The 21009-nt window shown below is 38.8% G+C and overlaps 2 protein-coding genes and 3 non-coding genes across 6 annotated transcripts; 2 read left to right on the top strand and 3 right to left on the bottom strand.

Moving 5' to 3' along the window:
• The first annotated feature begins 1629 nt into the window (after window positions 1-1629).
• LOC113006650 (up-regulator of cell proliferation-like) lies at window positions 1630-12060 on the top strand. 2 transcript variants are annotated; one of them, XM_026142730.1, is made up of 3 exons: window positions 1630-1829; window positions 2364-2423; window positions 7337-12060. In XM_026142730.1, the coding sequence occupies exons 2-3, from the start codon at window positions 2396-2398 to the stop codon at window positions 11989-11991; spliced, it is 4683 nt and encodes a 1560-aa protein (XP_025998515.1). In that variant the 5' UTR covers window positions 1630-1829; window positions 2364-2395; the 3' UTR covers window positions 11992-12060. The 2 variants fall into 2 exon arrangements, with proteins under 2 accessions (XP_025998515.1, XP_025998516.1); XM_026142731.1 differs by lacking the exon at window positions 1630-1829 and having other exon boundaries at window positions 2356-2423.
• A 1145-nt stretch (window positions 12061-13205) lies between these two features.
• trnaa-agc (transfer RNA alanine (anticodon AGC)) lies at window positions 13206-13278 on the bottom strand. Its single transcript has one exon. It is a non-coding gene; the product is annotated as a tRNA-Ala (tRNA).
• Window positions 13279-13969: 691 nt separating this feature from the next.
• trnaa-agc (transfer RNA alanine (anticodon AGC)) lies at window positions 13970-14042 on the bottom strand. The gene has a single exon. It is a non-coding gene; the product is annotated as a tRNA-Ala (tRNA).
• A 530-nt stretch (window positions 14043-14572) lies between these two features.
• Window positions 14573-14645, top strand: trnaa-agc (transfer RNA alanine (anticodon AGC)). Its single transcript has one exon. It is a non-coding gene; the product is annotated as a tRNA-Ala (tRNA).
• A 928-nt stretch (window positions 14646-15573) lies between these two features.
• ccdc25 (coiled-coil domain containing 25) lies at window positions 15574-20746 on the bottom strand. Its single transcript, XM_026143260.1, has 9 exons — window positions 20559-20746; window positions 20375-20422; window positions 20172-20211; window positions 17604-17655; window positions 17293-17368; window positions 17064-17167; window positions 16740-16942; window positions 16273-16318; window positions 15574-16094 (listed from the first exon to the last, which is right to left on the bottom strand). Exons 1-9 carry the CDS (start codon window positions 20581-20583, stop codon window positions 16065-16067), a joined length of 624 nt encoding a protein of 207 aa, XP_025999045.1. The 5' UTR covers window positions 20584-20746; the 3' UTR covers window positions 15574-16064.
• Between the last annotated feature and the right edge of the window lie 263 nt (window positions 20747-21009).

The raw sequence follows: 21009 nt of genomic DNA on the forward strand, positions 1-21009 counted from the left end.
GGAGGGGAGTGGGGGTGTGTGGATGAGGGGGTGGGGGAGCTGCTAAAAGCTGTGAACTTCCTTTTGTGTTTCATCTTGATGCATTCTCAATCATCCAGGGAAATAAATCTCCAAAAGTCACCAACTTGGAGTGTTTCAGTTTGCCATCTTAGGGAGAAATCAACACACATGGGTGTAGGTCCTTTGTTGCTGAGATTTATTGATAAAAACAGTACAAAAAACCAACCATTTGTACACATATTTCAGAGCGTTCTCACTCCCGAGGCGTAACATGTTGACGTTTTGTCACGTTCCGCGGCGTTCCTGAGGAACGCGAAAGGAGACCTTCGGCGTTCTTATGGTACGCGGCGGGTTATGGCTGGAATCCAGTGCAATGACGCTCCCGCGGGAGTAGACGTTCCAGCCCTGTATTCCAGCCCTAAACCTAACCTTATCCCTAGCCCTGACCATAACCTTATTCCTGACCTTAACCAGGACTTTAATGATGTTAAATAGCGTGTTTCTAAGCGATTTGAAGAATAAGAGCGAACATGTGTAGGTTCAGTCCAGACGGTTCTCATATTTCCTCTTTTTCCGAGGTCATCATTTAGGAACGTGGTGGGTAGCCGAAAACGTAATATGGTGACGATTTGTCACCTAGCGTAAAATGTTACGCTTTGGGAGTGAGAACGGGTTGCATATTTACAAATAATAATAAAAAGTGAGTGAGTACATTTCAACATTTTCAGTAATCACTCACAATCCTGGCACTGCCATGGTATCTGTAGTCTGCATTTACCACATGTGTATCTGTAGCAGTGAACACATCGCACAGTGGCATGATTGTTCTTGCATTTGTGTTTGACCTGACACATGGCTCTTTTTCCAGGACTAGGTGTGGAGGGTTGTGTCCGAAGCAACTGTTCTTTTCTTGCCTTCTTCTCAGCTACATGAGAGTGAGCCAACTCTCTTGCAAGCTCCACCACATTTACATATGAATGACTAGCCAATCCACTAGTGGATTGAGGAATTTCCCTGCGAATCTTGTTGACTGTGCCGAGGATGGTGGTTTTCAGTCTAAGAAGTTTTTGCGCAAGTGAAAGCGATGTGAAAAAATTGTCCGTGGTAACATTTCTGCCCTTGTCTAGGAATGGTTCCATCAGCCTCATTACTAAATTTTCAGAAAGTCTCTCCCCAATGGGACGATTGGGGTCCTTGCCAAGATATGGGAAGACATTGCAAATGTACTTGGATTTTAGGTCGCAAGCCACCCAAAACTTGATCCCAAACTTGTCAGGTTTACTTGCAATATACTGCAGGAAACAGCACCGAGTCTTTGATGGGAAAAGCTGTTCATCAACGGTGATATGTAGACCAGGGTTGTAGCACGTGATGCAGTTGGTGACCAATGATCCCCACACACTGGAAATTGCAGCGAACTTATCAGTCTTTGCTCGATTTGCTCCATTGTGGCATCAATCAGACCACTGGTATAATGTTGAAATGTACTCACTCACTTTTTATTATTATTTGTAAATTCTTTCGGTGCTGTGCTACTTGGAAACCGAATTTCCCAGAGGAACACACCCGAGGGATTAATGAAGTTTTATCTTATCTCTTATCTTATCTTATAAGGAACAGATATGGAGGGGTAATTCCGGGAGTGGGATTACGAGCATGGGAGAAGCGTCTGGGAGGAGAACAGAATACTATCACGCACCTTTTGAGCACTGGGAGGAGGACACCACTTATAATAGACACACTCTTTATCTTCAAGAGCTCGGCGCCTGGGTTCACGCTTATCATCCACCGTGACAAAAGATACCACAGTTTCATGTAACCTATGAGAGGTAAGTCTAAACTTCATTTTCTAACAATTTTCTTTTTGCACAAATGTGTCCTTGATCAACATCATCAAAAAGACTTAACAACTCTAGATACCCTATGACCAGGATGAAAGAGAATATACAGAAGGGAAAATCATGGTTCTTTGTATTCCCATATGGAAAAGATATATAAAAATCTTATAAAGTTCTGTCTTGTGTGAAACTTGTATGAAAAGCATACAAGAGTGAAAACAGATATAAGATCCCTTGAAAAATCATATAAATGAAACTTGTATGTTTTGGATACTTACTAAAACATTATATGAAAGTAATGAGAAAGTGGCCTGTTACATGAGTAAATCATATAAGCCTTATATGATTCACTATATGAAGTAGGCCAAATCTTATGCAAGTCTTTTATAAGTTTGTTCTATTTCTTTTCCATATGGGTTAACTCAGTGAAGTATGCATTGTTTGTCTATTTGACTCATTAATGTCAAAGTATTATTTTTCATAGCTCTATATTAAGTAAATATTATTTTGTCTTTGGGTTTATAGAGAAGAGCACAGAGGAACAACCAGATTCATGAATGATGGACACAGAAGACAAGACTCCAGGTACCATACACATTAATGCTGTTATTGTCAACATTTCTGATTTAAAAGGTATTAGATTTTGTATTTGCATGTATTTATTATTCATCTAAAGTTTTATCATAATAGTTAGTGTTTGCCACCATGAGAATAATTTCAACTGTTCAAAGGATTAAATGTAATAATTTTCTTAGTATCATCAACAATCAATTTACTTTTGGTAAAAGAAAAGCTTCCAGGGCCAGTTTAATGTTTTAAAGTCAAAGGGGACCTGCTAAAAAAGTTGATTAAATGGAAAAGGAAAACAACAATAAACAAAATATTAAATCCTATAAATTAATTAATGTAAATTCAGAAATTTAGTAATTGTTTTTGGTCATTTTGGTCATCTAAGGTGGCAACAAAACAGTGGTTGTCTAATATAAAAGAGCTACACACCACAGTCTGCCCCAGAATTAGTTTCTACTCGACACAACTGTCATGCAGTATTATCACTATTTCCAAAGTTGTGTCACCTGGGCAATTTTAACAAAATAGCCAGTTGAGTTTAAGTTGTGCTACAAGCAACAGTAACCAAACACCAGTTATTGATTATTAAATGGTAAATGGCCTGCATTTATATAGTGCTTTATTTAGTCCCTAAGGACCCCAAAGCGCTTCACACTACATTCAGTCATTCACCCATTCACGCACACATTCACACACTGGTGATGGCAAGCTATATTGTAGCCACAGCTGCCTGGGGCACACTGACAGAGGCGATTTATTAGTCCTAAAGATTTCATAATTTCTGACAGTGTTTCACCGATATAGTCAAAGGAGCTTGCAAAGAAAAGCGTCTGGACTTCTTTAAATTGCTTGAAGACGTCTCACCTCTCATCCGAGAAGCTTCTTCAGTTCCAAGGTCAAATGGTGGGGAGTCCCAGATTTAAACCCAGTGGGAGTTTCCCCCCACAGAGGGACAAAAGAATCAGAATCAGAGTACTTTATTGATCCCTGGGGGAAATAATTTTTTTGTTACAGTGCTCCATTGTAAACCAACATAAACCAACATTAACAAGACAGACAATACTCTAACTAAGAATAGTACAATATATATATATATATATATATATATATATATATATATATATACCTAATAAAAGGACCCCCTGATGATCCTCTAATCACATGAGCCAAGGTGTGAAACTGGGTGTGGGTCCCAATCAGCCAGGGTTACGGGTGAGCTCATTGTGAAACCTGGCCCCACCTTATCATGCGATTTCCTGAGATCAGATGGCCCAGGATGTGAGTGGGCGTTAAGGCGTCTGGGGAGGGATCTCAAAACTGGATTATAGATGGCAGAGAGTTGGTGTCGTAAACCACCGCCTCTGTTCAAAGATGGTCACTCACAGTGGACATAGATGGCTTCTTTCACTCCTCTTTCAAACCATCTGTCCTCTCTGTCCAAAATGTGAACATTGGCATCCTCGAAAGAGTGTCCTTTGTCCTCGATGCAGATGGACTGCTGAGCAGAGGTGTGGACTCGAGTCACATGACTTGGACTCGAGTCAGACTCGAGTCATTAATTTTATGACTTTAGACTTGACTTGAAAAAATGTTCTAAGACTTTACCCCAAATATAAAATTTAACATGCATATTATATAGAGATTGAAAATGTGACGTCATTCACGGGTAGAACCGCAAAGGATTCTGGGAACTCGTGGCAAGCGGTACTAGCGCACGCAGGCTTTCAATTAAAATCAGTTACACAGCGATAAAAAGAAACACAAAAATGTCAAGAAGCTGTTGTATTATTAACTGCAATAGCCGGTCGCATGACAGCCACGGGAAGCCGACGGGTAAAGAGATCGGTTGTTATCGGATTACGTCGTTGAAGAGAAATTGTTCAAGCCATGTTTCCGAAGTAACAAAGACGCGACTGGATTGCAGCCATTCTAAGACCAAATATAACGTCCCAGAACCCTCCAGCTCACAGGTTAGTCTGCTCCAAGCATTTACACGAAGGTCAGTGTTTTTTAGTAGTTAATACGTCATTTTCATAACATAATTAGTGATATAGGTTACAAGCAAGTCTGGCGCTGAACAGAAATTGTCGCGCTATGCTCCTTTATTTATTGTGCATAAATAGTGAATTGTCCTGACACAATATTGCGTTTCGCTTCTGTTATTATGGTACATTGACAAAAACATATACTTTTATTCACAGGATAAAACAGGTTTTTTGTATCACTAATTGCCCAGTACGATTACAGCATACAATATTATTGTCACTGCTACATTTCTGTGATTTCGGGTACCAGAAATTATTTCCACTGCTAATTAATTACCGTTGAGCTCAAAGGTCCTATTAATAAACGGTTAACGAATGTGTATTTATGACGACAATTTGTGAGACTGGTAAACTTATGATACGTACGATGGTCTTTCGTTCTACACGGTGCATTTCAAGGTCCTGTACCCATCCGTCGGTAAACTGTACCTGGGCTTGTTGCAGTGACCTGAAGTTACTAAACTTCATGAGTGTATGCACTCACTCCAAGAACCGTATGATTATAAATATGCATATAAATATGCTACAATGAGATAGCTGACTTCATCTAACTAGCAAATGTTGTCCAGGCTACGTTGGTGATACAGTTTTTTTTAATGTGTATGATATTTTTGTCATGCGATTTTAAAGCTGGTCCTACAACCGCATCCAAGAATAACATGCAGCTTATCTCAGAACTGTCGGTGAAAATTATTCTTGGAGCTAGGTTTAATTGAGCTGAATTTTAAAGAGGTGCAATTTCACAATTTGTGTATATTTTCTACGTTCACTTTTGTCATGTGTTGAGAAAAACACAGATTTAAAATTACATGGTCTAATATTTACATTTAGCATATAACTGCAACATTATTTTTTCGTTGTTTTTTTTTTTAAAGACTCGAAAGGACTTGAAATTCAAAGTTTCAGACTTGTGACTTGACTCGGACTTTTACACCAGTGACTTGAGACTCGACTCTGACTTGCCTGACATTACTTGAGACTTGACTTGAGACTTGAGGATAAAGACTTGAGACTTACTTGAGACTTGCAAAACAATGACTTGGTCCCACCTCTGCTGCTGAGTCTTGTCCTGTGGAGGTGGCTCTTCTATGTTGTGCCATGCGCTTGTGAAGTGGCTGTTTGGTCTCTCCAATGTAGAGGTCTGGGCATTCCTCGCTGCACTGTACAGCATAGACCACATTGTTAAGTCTGTGTTTTGGAGTTTTGTCTTTCGGGTGAACCAGTTTTTGTCTGAGCGTGTTGCTGGGTCTGAAATGCACCGGGATGTCATGCTTGGAGAAAACTCTCCTGAGTTTCTCTGATACACCAGCTACATAGGGGATGACAATGTTGTTGCGTCTGCCCTTCTTATCCTCCCTCGCTGGTGTCTGGTCTTCTTTTCTGTGCCTCTTTGCTGACTTTAAGAATGCCCATTTAGGATAGCCGCACGTTTTGAGTGCTTCCTTTACATGTGTGTGTTCCTTCTTTTTCCCTTCAGGCTTAGAGGGAACATGTTCTGCCCGGTGGTGTAGGGTCCTAATTACTCCAAGTTTGTGTTCCAAAGGGTGATGGGAGTCAAAGAGGAGGTACTGGTCCGTGTGTGTGGGCTTCCGGTAAACTTCGATGTTGAGTTTGCCGTTCTCTTCAATGTGCACGGCACAGTCCAGGAAAGGCAAACAGTTGTCCTTTGTGTCTTCCCTGGTGAACTTGATGTTTTTATCCACAGCGTTAATGTGCGCAGTGAAGGATTCCACTTCTTGTGTCTTGATTTTGACCCAGGTGTCGTCCACATATCTGTACCAGTGGCTGGGTACTCTTCCTTTGAAAGAGCCAAGAGCCTTCCTTTCCACTTCCTCCATGTAAAGGTTGGCTACAATAGGTGACACGGGGGAGCCCATGGAGGTCCTTTTGTCCCTCTGTGGGGGGAAACTCCCACTAGGTTTAAATCTGGGACTACCACCATTTGACCTTAGAACTGAAGAAGCTTCTCAGATGAGAGGTGAAACATCTTCAAGCAACTTAAAGAAGTCCAGACGCTTTTCTTTTCAAGCTCCTTTGACTACGATGACCCGGATGACTGAGAACCTTCACAGACATTTCACCGACATAGTTTCTACATAATTCTAGTCTCTGCGCAAACAGCTAAAGCTAATGATAATGTTCGTTACATTCAAGATACAAAATGCTTGTTAGTATTTTCTCATATCTACGGGGGTATTTCAATTTAAAAAAGAAAATTGTCACTCATTCTCCAGCTCTTCAGTGTTTGCCACAAGAGGCCACACAGACTTAGAACTGTCTCTTATTATTGATTTAAAACCCTTTTTTAAAAAAAGAAAAACTCTGACGCAATAGAACACATTACAAGGTGTTTACAAACAAATAATAATAATGGATTGATATAGCAGTTTCAAGGCACCCAAAGCGCTTTATAATGCCACTATTCATTCACTCTCACACACTGGTGGAGACAAGCTACGGTTGTAGCCACAGCTGCCCTGGGGTAGGCTGACAGAAGCGAGGCTGCCATATCGCGCCATCGGCCCCTCTGGCCATCACCAGTAGGCAGTAGGGTAAAGTGTCTTGCCCAAGGACACAACGACCAGGACAGAGAGCCCGGGGATCGAACCGGCGACCTTCCGGTTACCTTCCCAACCCCCTGAGCCACGGTCGCCCTGATAATAGGTGATTTAGTTATATAAGTATCTTATGAAACAGGAAAATGGTACATCAGTTGCATCCTATCTTTCCTTTATATTCTATTTATGTTTGGAATATTTCATTCACCTAAATTATATCTATAGTTAAATAACAAACATAGTCAACAATTAAGTAACAGATTATAAAGAAGTTCTTTTAACAATTATTGTCTTTAATTTCAACTTCTCTGTTTGTCTTCTTTAGGCCTGTTAAACTTTATCACCAAACTTGGACTGGAAAAATTTTATCCCAACAAGCTGACTCTGCAACTTCTATTAGAAATCAACAAAAGCAACACATATAATCACACTGTTCAAACAGTGGAAGATATACCATGGTGTTTCTTTGGAAGATTGTTTCAAATCAATGCAGAGTGCAGGGACTGTACACAGGTACCGAATAATAACCATGAGGAGGATCTGTTTAATGATCAATATGACCTTGACTTTTGCCCTACAGATGACACTGACGATAGGTTTAACCCAGTTGACATCATAGTAGCACTTTTCAAATGTGCTGACAGCTTCTTGCAACAGCAAATGACCCTCAAGATGTCAATGTGCCAGTTTTCTGTCCCACTGTTGATGCCTCATAGTAAAAATAGTCAGTGTAACCTGATGCTTTGGGCTCTGAGAGACATTGTCAAAGAATGGCTTCCACATGAGTTATCTCAATCAAAACACTTTGTTGAAGACAACATTGTTCAAGCAGATATACCACTCTATTCATTTGTGAGGCTGAAAAACTGCAACCTATCCAAGTCACAGCTTTTAAATATCATTCTCAGCCGAGGTCAACAGAATCACAATTACTTCATTCACAGAGAAATGGAAGGAGGAGCAATTGAAAAGAAAATTGCCAATGGACTGGTTGAGGTTTGTTGGTACCTGCCCAGTGGAAGAGAAAATCTTGACATTTTTCCAGAGCCAGCCGCCTTCGCTAATTTGCGAGGAGACATTTGTGAGTCGCTCACACAATTCAATTTTCTTTACCAAGTATCAACTGCTGTCTTTGTGTTCCTGGACAAAGTTGAAGAACATGAGCAGAAGATTTTGCTTTCTCTACCAAATGTGAAAACAAAACTGTTCTTGGTAGTTGATGTCAAAGACAGGAATGCAAAAGAAGACATATTGTCTGTGAAGGTGACACAAGAAAAATTAGATTTACCAAAATCCAGCATCCAAATTAAACGCTCAAACATGAACGTTGTCGAGTTTTCAAAAAATATTTGTGCAGCTATTAAGACCTCAAATGTAACCACAATGAAAATAATCAACATGTTTGACAAAGCTGTTGAACTTGGTTTGTCTGTGGCTGAATGCAGGAGTGAAAACCAAGAAAAGGCAGCTGAAGAGATTATGAGGGGCATTGGAGTCCGCAATATATCCGACTACAAGAAGCAACAACTTCCTCTGCAGGGAGATAACTGGAAGAGGTTGTCACAGTTGGAAAAGGAACAGTGTAGATTAAAAGATTTTGGTGACTCAGGACTGGAAGAGTACAAATGTCAGCTCCAGCAAGAAGTGAAGCAAATTAAGAAGGAGCAAAGTACCTACAAATTGTCCAAAGCAATGAGAACTTTTATTGCTAACCTATCTACGAACAACAAGGAAGAACAAAACTATTTCCTAAAATGGATGAAACTGAAGCTTGATACAAAATCACGGGAAAAACTCTCCGCATTGAGAAAGAAATTTAAAGAAGAGTGCAGGAAGAAAGAGTCCGAACTCATTGCAGAGCTGGATCAAGCTTTGCTGGAGAGCTCTTTAGGAATAGAGCATTACATGAGAGAGATGGGGCTGATCTATGAGTTTTCTTTGCACTCACAAAAAACTGTTGATGAAATAGTTGCTCTGCCAAGTGTTGTAGCTAAAATGCTGCTTGATGGATATCCTTTAGAACTCTTGGATGGAGATGCTTCCAATATTCCAGAGAGATGGGTGACAGATGTGCTGATGGAGCTTCATAGGAAGGTTGGAGAGAAGAGCAGACTGTTGGTAGTGTCTGTGTTGGGTGTTCAAAGTACAGGGAAATCAACACTCCTCAACACCATGTTTGGTGTGCAGTTTCCTGTCAGCAGTGGCCGATGCACAAGAGGGGCTTATATGGTCTTCCTCAAAGTTGGTGAAGATTTAAAAACTGATTTGAAATATGACTTCATAGTTCTCATTGATACAGAAGGTCTAAAATCTCCTGACATGGCACAACTAGAAGACAGTTATGAGCACGACAACCAGCTGGCAACCTTTGTCATTGGTCTAAGTGATGTAACCATTATTAACATTGCAATGGAGAATGCAACTGAAATGAAAGATATCCTACAAATCACAGTGCATGCATTTTTGAGGATGAGGCAAATTGGTAAAAAGCCAGTTTGTCATTTTGTACACCAAAATGTTGCTGGTGTTTCAGCTCATTCCAAGTGCATGACAGAGAGGAAACATCTCTTGGACCAGCTAAACGAAATGACCAAAATTGCAGCTAAAATGGAAAAGCAACCTTCTATTAATGCATTCACTGATGTGCTGGACTACAAAATTGACAAAAACCACTGGAACATCCCTGGACTCTGGCATGGAACCCCACCAATGGCACCAGTGAACACAGGTTACAGTGAAGCTGTAGCAGATTTCAAGAAAACTCTTTTGGAAATAATGAAAGATGACAGAGATAGAAAAGCCACACAGATCCCAGATTTTCTCGAATGGATGAAAAGTCTGTGGAGAGCAGTCAAATATGAAAACTTTATCTTTAGTTTCAGAAACACTCTTGTGGCTCATGCTTATGACAACCTTTGCAAAGAGTTTAGTCAATGGGAGTGGGAGTTCAGAAAACACATTTTCTGCTGGCAGACAGAAGCAGAGTTAGAAATCTTAAATACTGACAATGAATCAGAAGTTAACACTTGGGAAAAAGTGGTTCATTCCAAAAAATCTCAACTGTCTGACAAAATAACACACCAACAAAAGCTAATGATGGAGAAACTAATTCACTATTATAAAAGGAAAGACAGAGATGTAAATTTGATAGAGAAATACAAGAACGATTTCTCTAAAAGTATTATTGGCCTTGCCAAAGAAATTCAACAGTCTGTCTCCATTAAACTTGATTGTGCCCTTCAGCTAAAGATCAGCAAAAAGAAGGCTCAAGATATACAGAGAAAATACAGAGATTTGATTGAAGAGCAGGTCATGCAGCTCTTGGGTAACTACACAAATACATCTCTGTCAGATGAACAGCTGACAGATGTGTTTGAAAAGATGTGGACAGACGCAACAATAAATGTGTGTGGTCTGGAACACCGAGATATCGCAGGATCAGTCCTGATGCAACTGAAAAAAAATTTCTTAAACCGGAAAGTCAACAAGGATTTACAGGACGGCTTAAAAGAATATGGAAAACAGCCATTTAAAGTTAAAAATGTCCATTTAGATTCCTGGTTCAAAATGGTAAAAAACTGGTTCCAACATGATTGTCAGAGCTCTGCAGACAGTGCAATTGAATCTTGCACACAGTTTGTACTTGATACAGTAAAGACAAATGGAGATTACCATGAGTCTTTCACAAGGGATCTTCTGGAGAAAATCGATAGTTTCCTTGAACACAGTTGCAAATACCACAAAACAAATATACAGTTTGAGATTGACCTGAAACTTCACATTTGTAGCTTTGCCACAAAGCAGTTCCTGGAAATGCACAAAAAGTTCTTGTACAAAAACAATCCTCAAAATCAGCTGGAGAAGCTCAAGAATCAGTACTTGTCAGACTTTCTCGATTTGTATAAAGACAGAGATCACTGCCAACGAAAAGCAAAAGATTTTGCCAGAGTTTGCATCAAACCTGCAGTGGAAGACTATGTCAACAGATCACTGGGAGTAGATATTGTAGATGAGATTGTGACCAGCTGTCATTCAACAGAGTACAGTTCCCGCTCTTATTTCCAGTACAACATTCAGAGAGAATTACTTCAAAAAGAAGACTTTAATAGTTTTGTGAGGTACATCAGTAACTATGAAATGTATGTTAAGAACTGGATTTATGAGCACGTCAAGCAAAAAATGTCAGAGGATGAAACTTTATGCAAACTGAAAAACAAGATCCTGCAGGTCATATTTACAAAAATCACAGAAGCGTTAAATAAGGCATCAAAAGCAAAGGATGGCACTCACCTTGAAGATAACAAGGAAAGCATCACAGAGTTCATCAACAGCATGCACAAATATCTAATTAAGGACATCTTATTATCAGAGGAGGATGAAAAAGCCATCCTGTTTCAAATCCAAAGCACATGTTATCCATTTATCAAAAGTCTCAAGACCTCAATAGAAGACTTAAAAGCAGAACTTCAGCAGGAATTCTCAAAATCCAAAGATATTGCTGCAGATTTGGAAAAGCTTCCAATCAGACCACATGACGAGCTTTTCAAGCGGGTGTTTGGTTGTGGACAACAGTGTCCATTTTGTAAAGTGCCCTGTGAGGCTGGAGGGAAAGAACACACTGAGCATCATGCAGCTGTGCATCGACCACAAGGTCTTGGCAGATATAGAAACCTTGACACAGAGAAGCTGGTTGAAACATTATGTACAACTGATGTGTACAGTAGACGTAAATTTCGCAACACACTAACTAAGCAGGAATGGCATCCTTACAAAGACTACAAAGCGTATTATCCAGAGTGGCACATTCCAGCAGATCCTTCTGTAGAAGCATCGGACTATTGGAAGTATGTTTTAGTGAAATACAATGAACAGTTTGCTGAAAAATATGATGCCAAGCCAGCTGATGTTCCACAGGCCTGGAGAAGCATCACAAAGGAACAAGCACTGAAAGGCTTAACAGAAGCATTCAACATGAAATGAATCACGTACAATCCTAACAAATATCATTGAAGAAAACAATGTTAAAATAAGGACTGATGCGCACTTAAGATACAGGACATCATCATTACAAAGATCAGTCCAAATAAAAATGAATCAATACAAATAGTAAATGATTTACTTGGCTGAAAGATGTCAAGCTTTAATATTTTATTTTGTATTGTGTCCTTGATATAAACTACAAATAGTTATTTTACCTCTTTTTAGAGAACATTGTTAGCTTTTTCTTTTTATCTTATTTTATTTGCTTTTCAGACTTTTCGATTTTCTGAAGTTTTCCTGTTTTTTATTCATTATTGTAGATGTTTTATATTCACTACAAAGAATATGTAATAACATTATTTTGCAACATGATCATTTATGTTTTTCTTTTCCTCTGTTTTCCCATGATGTCCCATGATGCTTTTCTTTGATGTCAAGGAAAGCCCAGACCTTTCTGTTACTGGGCTTTAAATAGTTTAAATAGTAAAATAGTCACTTTTAAAGAAAGACTTACCCTAAACTAGATTTACTGTCTGCCAACGTTTTTTCTTTTTAACTGCCTGTGCATGTGGAGCAAGTGCTCTAGCATTAGTTTTACATCAACAGAAAATTTTTATCTTTAAAGTCTGTATAATAAATAAATAAACTTTATTTACTTTGAATACACTCTAAGTTTTATGTGCACGAGGTTACTAGTGTTGGCCAAATTAAGTTTTCTGAAACACTGAAGCTTGTATAGAAAAGGGTTCATTACTCAAAGGTTCATTACTTTTTAACACCATCGTCTTTGGTGGCATCTGGTGGCCAATAATAATTCAAGCCGCTTGAATCAGTCAGTGAGTGACGTCACCAGACACCGATAAATAGTTTTAAAATGTGTGAGAGAGGTTGGACTGTGAAAGTGAATTGTATTTAAAGGGTTAAAGTTCTGAATTTGAATTAAAATCAAGTCAATGAAAGTGGATTTTTTTAAAGATATATTAATTTTATAGCATTTTGGAAACGTAAACAAGGGGTTTAAAAATAATAAAAATATAAAAAATAATAAAAATTACAGACCTAATATGTTGGTGGACAATTTTGACCACGAACAAGCTGAAAGGGTCGTGATTCTGAACAAACCCAGGGTTAAACTGAACCGTCCGAGTAAGTGATGAGAGGGATTTCACTGTGCAAACATATGTTTTTGTGACGATGCCTAAAACAATATTCTTTGGAGGATGCGGGCATCGATCCCGCTACCTCTCGCATGCTAAGCGAGCGCTCTACCATTTGAGCTAATCCCCCACAGGAGACTACCCCGAGTGACGTCATCATACACTGATAAATAGTCTTAAAATATGTAATGTGTAAGAAAGAGTATTTCAGAGATGAAAGTAAAATTAATTTTGGTTATTGAACAGATATTTTCGGACTTTTTATTCTCTTCTTGGAGACGCAGCACCAAAAAAAAAATCACATCCCACAGCATAAACCGCAGCAAATTACAAGAGGGAGGAGGGTAGTAACTTTTACCATTTACTGAAAAAAGCATGGGTCATTTTTGGCCACGAACAAGCTGAGAGGGAGTTTTTATGTTTTTGCTCTCCCTTCACAAAAATAACTATGCATTATAATCAGTGTTAATGTGAATAAATTACATGTCTATTAATGTGCTATTAATAATACAAGAAATTCCAGTAGCACTGCAAATATATATAATTGTGAGAATTGAGGTTGTCTTCCATCTAGTGCAGTGGACAATCAAACTGGCTTTGGTCAAAAATGTAAAAATTAATAACTATTTTACATTTATGGAAAGAACTGAAGTTAGTTAAAAGCTTTATGCAGAAAAATGGCAAAATTCATAAAAATAATAAAAATTACAGACCTGGACATTTTTGGCCACGAACAAGATAAAAGGGTAGTGATTTTGAACAAACCCAGGCGGTTAAACTAAACTTTCCGGGTATTTCACTGTGCCTAAAATAAATTCTTTTGGAGGATGCGGGCATCGATCCCGCTACCTCTCGCATGCTAAGCGAGCGCTCTACCATTTGAGCTAATCCCCCACATGAGACTCCGCCGAGTGACGTCATCAGACAGCGAGCGTCTTAAAATGTGTAAGAAAGGTTGGACTTTGAATCACCAGCAAATACATATAGCGTATTTCAGAGATGAAAGTAAAATTAATCTGGTCAATCGAACAGATATTTTCGGACTGTGTATTGACGCAGGACCAAAAATAAATCATATCCCACAGCATCAACCACAGCAAATGAGAAGAGGGAGGAGTGTAGTAACTTTTACCATTTACTGAAAAAAGGCATGGGTCATTATCAGCAGAGGTTTGGGATCAAACCAGTGTGAGACCTTGGGTCACCCTGTTTACATGTTTAACTTAATAACTAGAGGTGCAGTACTCTAAGACAAGTCTACTTTAGTGACCTTTACTGATCACACATGTTGTGAACGGACACACGTGGGCTTTGCTTCTGGAAATTATACTGGGATAGTTCCTCTTTTCAGTATTCCTGCTTCTAGCGCTCCACGGTCACGGTCAGCGAGCCTAGGATTCCTGTGATCAACTGTAGACGCCAGTGGGGGATTAGCTCAAATGGTAGAGCGCTCGCTTAGCATGCGAGAGGTAGCGGGATCGATGCCCGCATCCTCCAAATTTATTTAACCGTGAACTAAAAGCAGACAAACACTACAACAGATCACTGCAGGGCGAGAAATCCAATCCTGTCGTATGAAAAAACCCTCTGTGCAGAGAATCTTCGTAACTTCCCGTGAGAAATATCCACAACACAACAAAAACAACTTCGCAAAACAGTGGAGAGAGAGGTGTTTTTCTTATTTATTAATTACCAGGTTGTTATGAGCTTCTTGCTGCCACAGCACAGTTCCGGTCTATACAGATATATGAACAGGTTAGTTATTACTTATATTACTTTTAATACATTACTTCCTTTTAGTTTGGGCAGTGTTTTGGCGTGATAAGGAACCTTTTTAATGCCCAATAAAGCTCATAAACCAGGTTGTAAAATTAAAAATAATGATATGTCCTAAACAGCTGTTGTAAAGGTGGGGGAGGGTTGCTCACAGAGGATCATCTTCCAAATGACCATAAGCTCTCCGTAACAGCAACAGAGAAATTTGTAAGTCTGCACAATAAACACACCTCTTTATGTACTTTATCACAATGCGTAATGACTTAAAAGCACCTTGAAAAGATTCCCAGTGTAGCGTAAAATGTGACCTTTAATGAGACATCCAGCTTGCCTGAGATCAGTGTTTGTGTTTATTAAGGCTGAGTGTTAAAGGCTGTGGGTTCATAGCCTCCGAAGGTAATAACTCTATATTACAATAAGCAGCATGTCGTTATGATTTACTGGCTATTGTTGTGCAAAAACTCCATTTTAACTTTAAAAGATATTTACACTGGTCTGTAAACATCAGGAGTCATGATGGCAAATAAGAAAACATATGTTATACTTTTGTAAATGAAGACTGTATAAATTTAATATTGTTTTTTCTTCGTATCTTCATCAGAGCTCAAACTAAATGAAATGACTGATCCTATTTTGAATACACGAGGAGAAGATTTCATAATAAACGTGATTTTTAATTCATACACTGATCTGCATTCAATAAAATCTGTCATGCGGGGAAATAAAAATATTGTGACTGGGAGCAACAACATGAAACAAACGCACCCACGCAGACACAGACAGTTTTATCATCATGAGCATGAACATCATCAGGCAGTGAAAATTCCATCAGATAATGTTCTGCTATCTGAGCATGTCTCCCCCCTTAAAATGACCCTCATTGATCCTGGTGCCCCATGCTTCCTCGTCCTCCGTGTCCTCTCTGCGATAAGGAGGTCAATCAGCTCGGTTCGGTCTGAAAGCAGTTTCTGAACCACGAGTCCTGGCGCCTCCATCCCTCGCTGGCTCACTTTCTGCTCCGAGTGTCCCAAAGCCAAAAAGGTTTGTCTGAGTTGTTTTTAATCTTTTCAGTGTCTGTTACAGGAAGCTAAAGCAGCCGGACAGCAGGCTGTCTGTCTGATGCTGCCTCGTTTTCTCCTCTCACATGAAGTCATCTGAATCATTGCCGTCCTGCAGAGTACAGGCAGTAAAGCACAAGTTACAGACTGTTCATCATCTACTGCTTCGCTAAAAAAAACACCTTAAACAACAAATATATATATATATATATATATATATATATATATATATATATATATATATATATATATATATGACATCAAATAATAGAATCCTTCTTGGTGTTCACCTCATTAGTCTTCATGTTTTCAGTCCTCATCAGTGACGAGTAGTTCCTGCAGTGACCAAAACGCAAGAGTGTCACACATAGTGGCCAAACTTTATTTGAGATATTTTTATTTTATAACTATTTATATCTAAAATGTACATGTGGTCGGGTTTTTGCTGTTACAGATAAGGTTAAGCGTAAATAAGTGTGTGCTTTAGGAATCACCTGCTATGGCTTGGTTAGCATAGTTTTGACTCTTAAGGGGAAAATACTAATATCGTGTAAATGGACACAACTTATAGAGCTGAAATTTAGTTTGACAAAAACCAATCAGTAGATTTAAAGTGGTGTGTCTTATATCAACTGCTGTGAGGCTCCCGTGAAATATAAGTGCTACTGCAGACTGAAATGTCATCGTACTTATCAATGCGATCGTTTTCGCAATATTCATGCAGCCATAATTAAACATTTCTAAAACACTGTTCTACCTGAGCTCCTCCTGCTCTTTTTTCCTTTTCTGCTCCTCCTTCTCTCTCCTCTTCTGCTCCTGCAGCTGAGCTTTCTTCTCGTTCCTCTCCTCCCGATCTCTCGATTCCTTCTCTGCTGCCAGATCAGGGAACCGTTCCACTTTTGTTTTCTCCAGACGGTTTATTATCTCGTTGATCTTCTTCTCCACTGCCACGATCTTTACCTGTGAACACAAAGCCAGTTTAGCGAACACATAAAATTGCCTAAATACTATGTAATGTTAGAGTATTACACTGATTGCTGCATAATAATCCATCAGCGTACATGAAGCCAGGTCTGCTGACCTCTTTCTGTCGATAAAAGCCGATCTGTCCAACATCCATGTCTCCTGTTTTCTTCAGGTTGGCCCACGCTGTGTAAACCACATTGATGTTGTTCATCTTACAGCCTGAAAACATGTAACACGTCAAGTTTAACCACATCTGCACACAAAATTCCTCCCAGTAAAAATAACAGCAGACAGAAACTTGTACAAGAGGATCTCTCAGGCCAGCCTGAGTATTTTCTCTTTACCTTGGATGCTGTTGTTTTTCACCAGTTGTGCGCAGTCTATCAGCACCTCTGGTGGGATATCATCAATGGTTTGACCCTAGAAATGAATCACATAATAGTTACATCACTGTCAAATATTTTCCATAGAATTTGTATGTGGAGTGTTGCTGACACAACCAAAAACAGAGAACCGACTGTTATATTTAGTGACAGTTATTCTGAAAATTAGATCCTTAATAAATTGCCAGTTCCGAGAAAAAACTCAGGAGTGTGAACTCTTATTTAAAAGTCTGTTTTTCAGGGTCATTCTCATTGGGCGAGCTTATGCTTACCTTTGGCATTCTCAGATATACATGAGCTGAGGACAGTTTGTCCACGTGAAACCTGGATGTAGGGAAAAGGAGAAGGTTTAAATGACAGGATGCCATAAAGTATAATTTTAACAAGAAAAACTGTAACAAATTATACACAGAAGAAAAAATTTATTAATTTCAAAGGCAAGGAACAAATAATTCTAAAAAGAATCTACAATTATAGTTAAATGGAAATAAAAATATTAATAAAAAAGATGAAAGTCATCTATTTTTAACTACGAATCGGTTTTAAAGAGAGAGACATTAGCAGTGATGGGAATAACGGCGTTACTTTTTCAGTAACGAGTAATCTAACTAATTACTATTCCTATCGTTACAACGCCGTTACAGTTACTAAGAAGAAAATGCGGTCCGTTACTATTTTCAACAAACAGACGGTTGAAGCTGTGTTCAGCTTACCGCATCTTATATCAGTTGCACGGAAGTAGCTGTAAGTAATCTGGACGCTACAGCTTTAAGCAGCTGCGCGCTCCCGCGGACGGTAATCACGATCACTGTCTAGCACAACACCTGGAGCTAAGGGGTAAAAACAATCGCATGAGTGCTGCTGTTTGACTGAGGAAGAATAAAGTAGTCGTGGTAAGCCAATCACATGACCACTTCAAGATGACGAAGCAACAAGGTGATATATATAAGTTTTTAAACTGTGTTGATAGGCCACGTAAAACCAGAGTCATGATAAACAATATATAGGCGTGTTTTTTCCTGAATAGTTTTGTCACGTTTACTGTCTAAGGACAGCGCAGCAAGCACTCTCTGCTTATGCAGACATCAGCATAAGCAGAGAGTAACAAAAACCACAACAAAAAACAGGGGAAGTTTTAGGAGTGATGGCGAGAGAGAGTGAGAGAGCAGAAAAAGAGAGAGAGAGTTTTGAGATGTGAGAGATTTGTGACGTTTAGCGTGTTTAGAGTGTGTAGTTAATGTGTTGTCTTGTGTAGTTAATGTGTAGTGTTGTGGATAGTTTTGTGTTGTGTGTCAGAACAATGAGGCGATTGCTGTCTCCATGTAAAAAACAGGAGTGATACACTTGCTGCTGTCAGACCTGCAGGTATCAGGCCGTGATGTTCTCCTTTATAGTGGACAGAAATTATTTTTTTGGAGTGGCACAAATCAGTTGTGTGGCATCTTATTGAAGAACAGCTGATTGTTCTGTAAATAGTTTGAAATGGTTATTTTAAAAAGGGGTAAAAGGTAAATGGATGCAAATAACTTTGTTGTTTGCAAAACTTGTGCATAGGATTTTAAAATTGACAATTTATATTTGCATTTAAAGTTAAGAAATATGATTCATTAAACATGTTTGTGGTTGTTACAGTAAAAATATAACTTTTTCTACTCTGATTTTATGCTTTTTGTCTGATTTTAGATCAATTGTGTTAATACAGTATGTCAAAATGAAAACATGACTGTAAATTCAGACACGTGAGATTGTGCTGAAAAGAATGATACCAAACAAGGCAAAGTAAATAGTTTGTAAAGGGAAAATGTGGAGGGAAAATCAAAAGTAGTTAAAAATGGCCAATTATACCCTGGACCCCAGAGGGTTAAACGTTTTTTTAAAGTAACGCAAAAGTTACTTTTCAAGTAATTAATCACTTTTAGAATATTGTAACTCAGTTACTAACTCGGTTACTTGAAGAAGTAACTAGTAACTATAATTAATTACTTTTTCAACGTAGCTTGCCCAACACTGGAAATTGGTAATACAGAAAATCCAAAGCACTTGTTTAAATGCTGAATAATTGCAAATAATTCTTGGTGCATTTTTTTTTTAAATTTAATTCAACCCTTCATCGTTTGGCTCTCACTTCAGGGGTCATCACAGCAGATCATCTGCCTCTATCGCATGCTCTGCCTCCATAAACCTTCTGTGTGGTCTTCCTCTCTTCTGGCATTTCAGTATTTCCACTTTCCCCTGCTGTACGTGTCCAAACCATCAAGCTCTCGCACTCGCGGTCTAGTCCCTCCATTTAAAGCCTCTACTCTCTAAACTCCTACATTCTGTCTCCCTACCGCCAATCAGGCCTTCATCCTCTCTTTCTCTGTTTTTGGCAGAAGTACTGTTTTCACCAGCATCCTACGGGTCAACAGTATGGAAATCTCGTTCTTGTTCATCTGCTATTTATGTGAAAAGGACCATCTCTAAACTGACTGAAATTGCTGCATCCACCTGACCAGAATCAACTTTCTGGGATGTGAATATTTGGCATGGAAAACATTTTATTCTAATTTCAACCCTAAATTACAAAAGTAAACTAACATGAATTTGTCATGCCTACATTAACGGACTGCACTTTAATGTTTCTACTGTTATAAACTCACTCAATGTTTACATCGACCGTTCAATACATTCTTACAAATGGTGCTTAAAGTTAATTCCATAATCATCAATGTGTCTTAGTGTTAAGACACATTTATCTATGAGTCTAGGAACCACGTACTTTTATTGCTCATCTCAGTTTCTTTAAAAATTCCAGCTGCAGAAAATTCAGGTTATTTCAGAGTTCAGATAAAGAATCTCACCAGATATCTTCGGGCCATCCATACTTGATAAGATCCTCATCTGTAGGCATGAAACAGCCTCGAGTTAAAAGGTGATAAGATTCAATAAGAGATTTATTACCGGTGTTTAAGCAACAAAGTAACACAGGAATGAACAGATATAGCACACATCGGAGGAAGGTAGAGAAGGGCGTGAGTGCGCGATCAAAGGACAGCTCTCTTACTTTCATATTTGTCTTTTCCCATGTAGATCGTGAAGGAAGGGCCCACCACTAAAAATTAGACAGGAAGTGGGCCGTTACTGAGTGAAACTGCAAAATCACCTGGCACGAAACTCGTGAAAGACACTAAACAGCTGTAAGGAGTGCGAAGCTAACCAGGCTAACAGCTAATGGCAGCTCAACTTACCGGCGCTTGTGAAGTAAAACACCATTTTACGTGGATTAAAAATCGCCACTAAAAAGATGAACAATGTGTGTTTTAACTTTGGGTTCTAAACCGCTGACTGTGAAGAAAGACAAATTTCATCTGCAGTAAGACCTGCTGCCGTTCGCGTGTACAAAATGACCTGGGAAGCTGTTACCTAACTGAGGGAAAGTAGCGTGTAGCGCAAAGGAAACAGCGAAATTTACCTTCAAAATAAAAGCCGAAGGTTTACATCGATAGATAAAATTAGTAAATGCTGATTCCTTTTAAGTTAATTTATGTTTTTATATAATCCTCATCGAATTTTTTCCATTAGTAAATTGAATTTTATCTCATAATTTTTATGAGTGGCTTTTTTTTCACATGAAGATGTTTTATTTTGAAGGCTAAAACTAGAAGTTTCTCTCTGCTTTTACTACGTTTCCCGTGTGGT

This window comes from Astatotilapia calliptera, chromosome 15 (assembly GCF_900246225.1).
Source record: "Astatotilapia calliptera chromosome 15, fAstCal1.2, whole genome shotgun sequence".
NCBI classification, from domain to species: Eukaryota; Metazoa; Chordata; class Actinopteri; order Cichliformes; family Cichlidae; genus Astatotilapia; species Astatotilapia calliptera.

Bases quoted from the DNA above. Each gene is read 5' to 3' on its own strand.
- LOC113006650 (XM_026142730.1), top strand. From the start codon at position 2,396: ATGATGGACACAGAAGACAAGACTCCAG. The intron at 2,424-7,336 runs GTACCATACACA...TGTCTTCTTTAG, and splicing joins CACAGAAGACAAGACTCCAG to GCCTGTTAAACTTTATCACC.
- ccdc25 (XM_026143260.1), bottom strand. From the start codon at position 20,583: ATGGTGTTTTACTTCACAAGCGCCG. The intron at 16,943-17,063 runs GTCAGCAGACCT...TTGTGTTCACAG, and splicing joins GCTTTTATCGACAGAAAGAG to GTAAAGATCGTGGCAGTGGA. The intron at 16,319-16,739 runs GTAGAACAGTGT...TGGTCACTGCAG, and splicing joins AAAGAGCAGGAGGAGCTCAG to GAACTACTCGTCACTGATGA.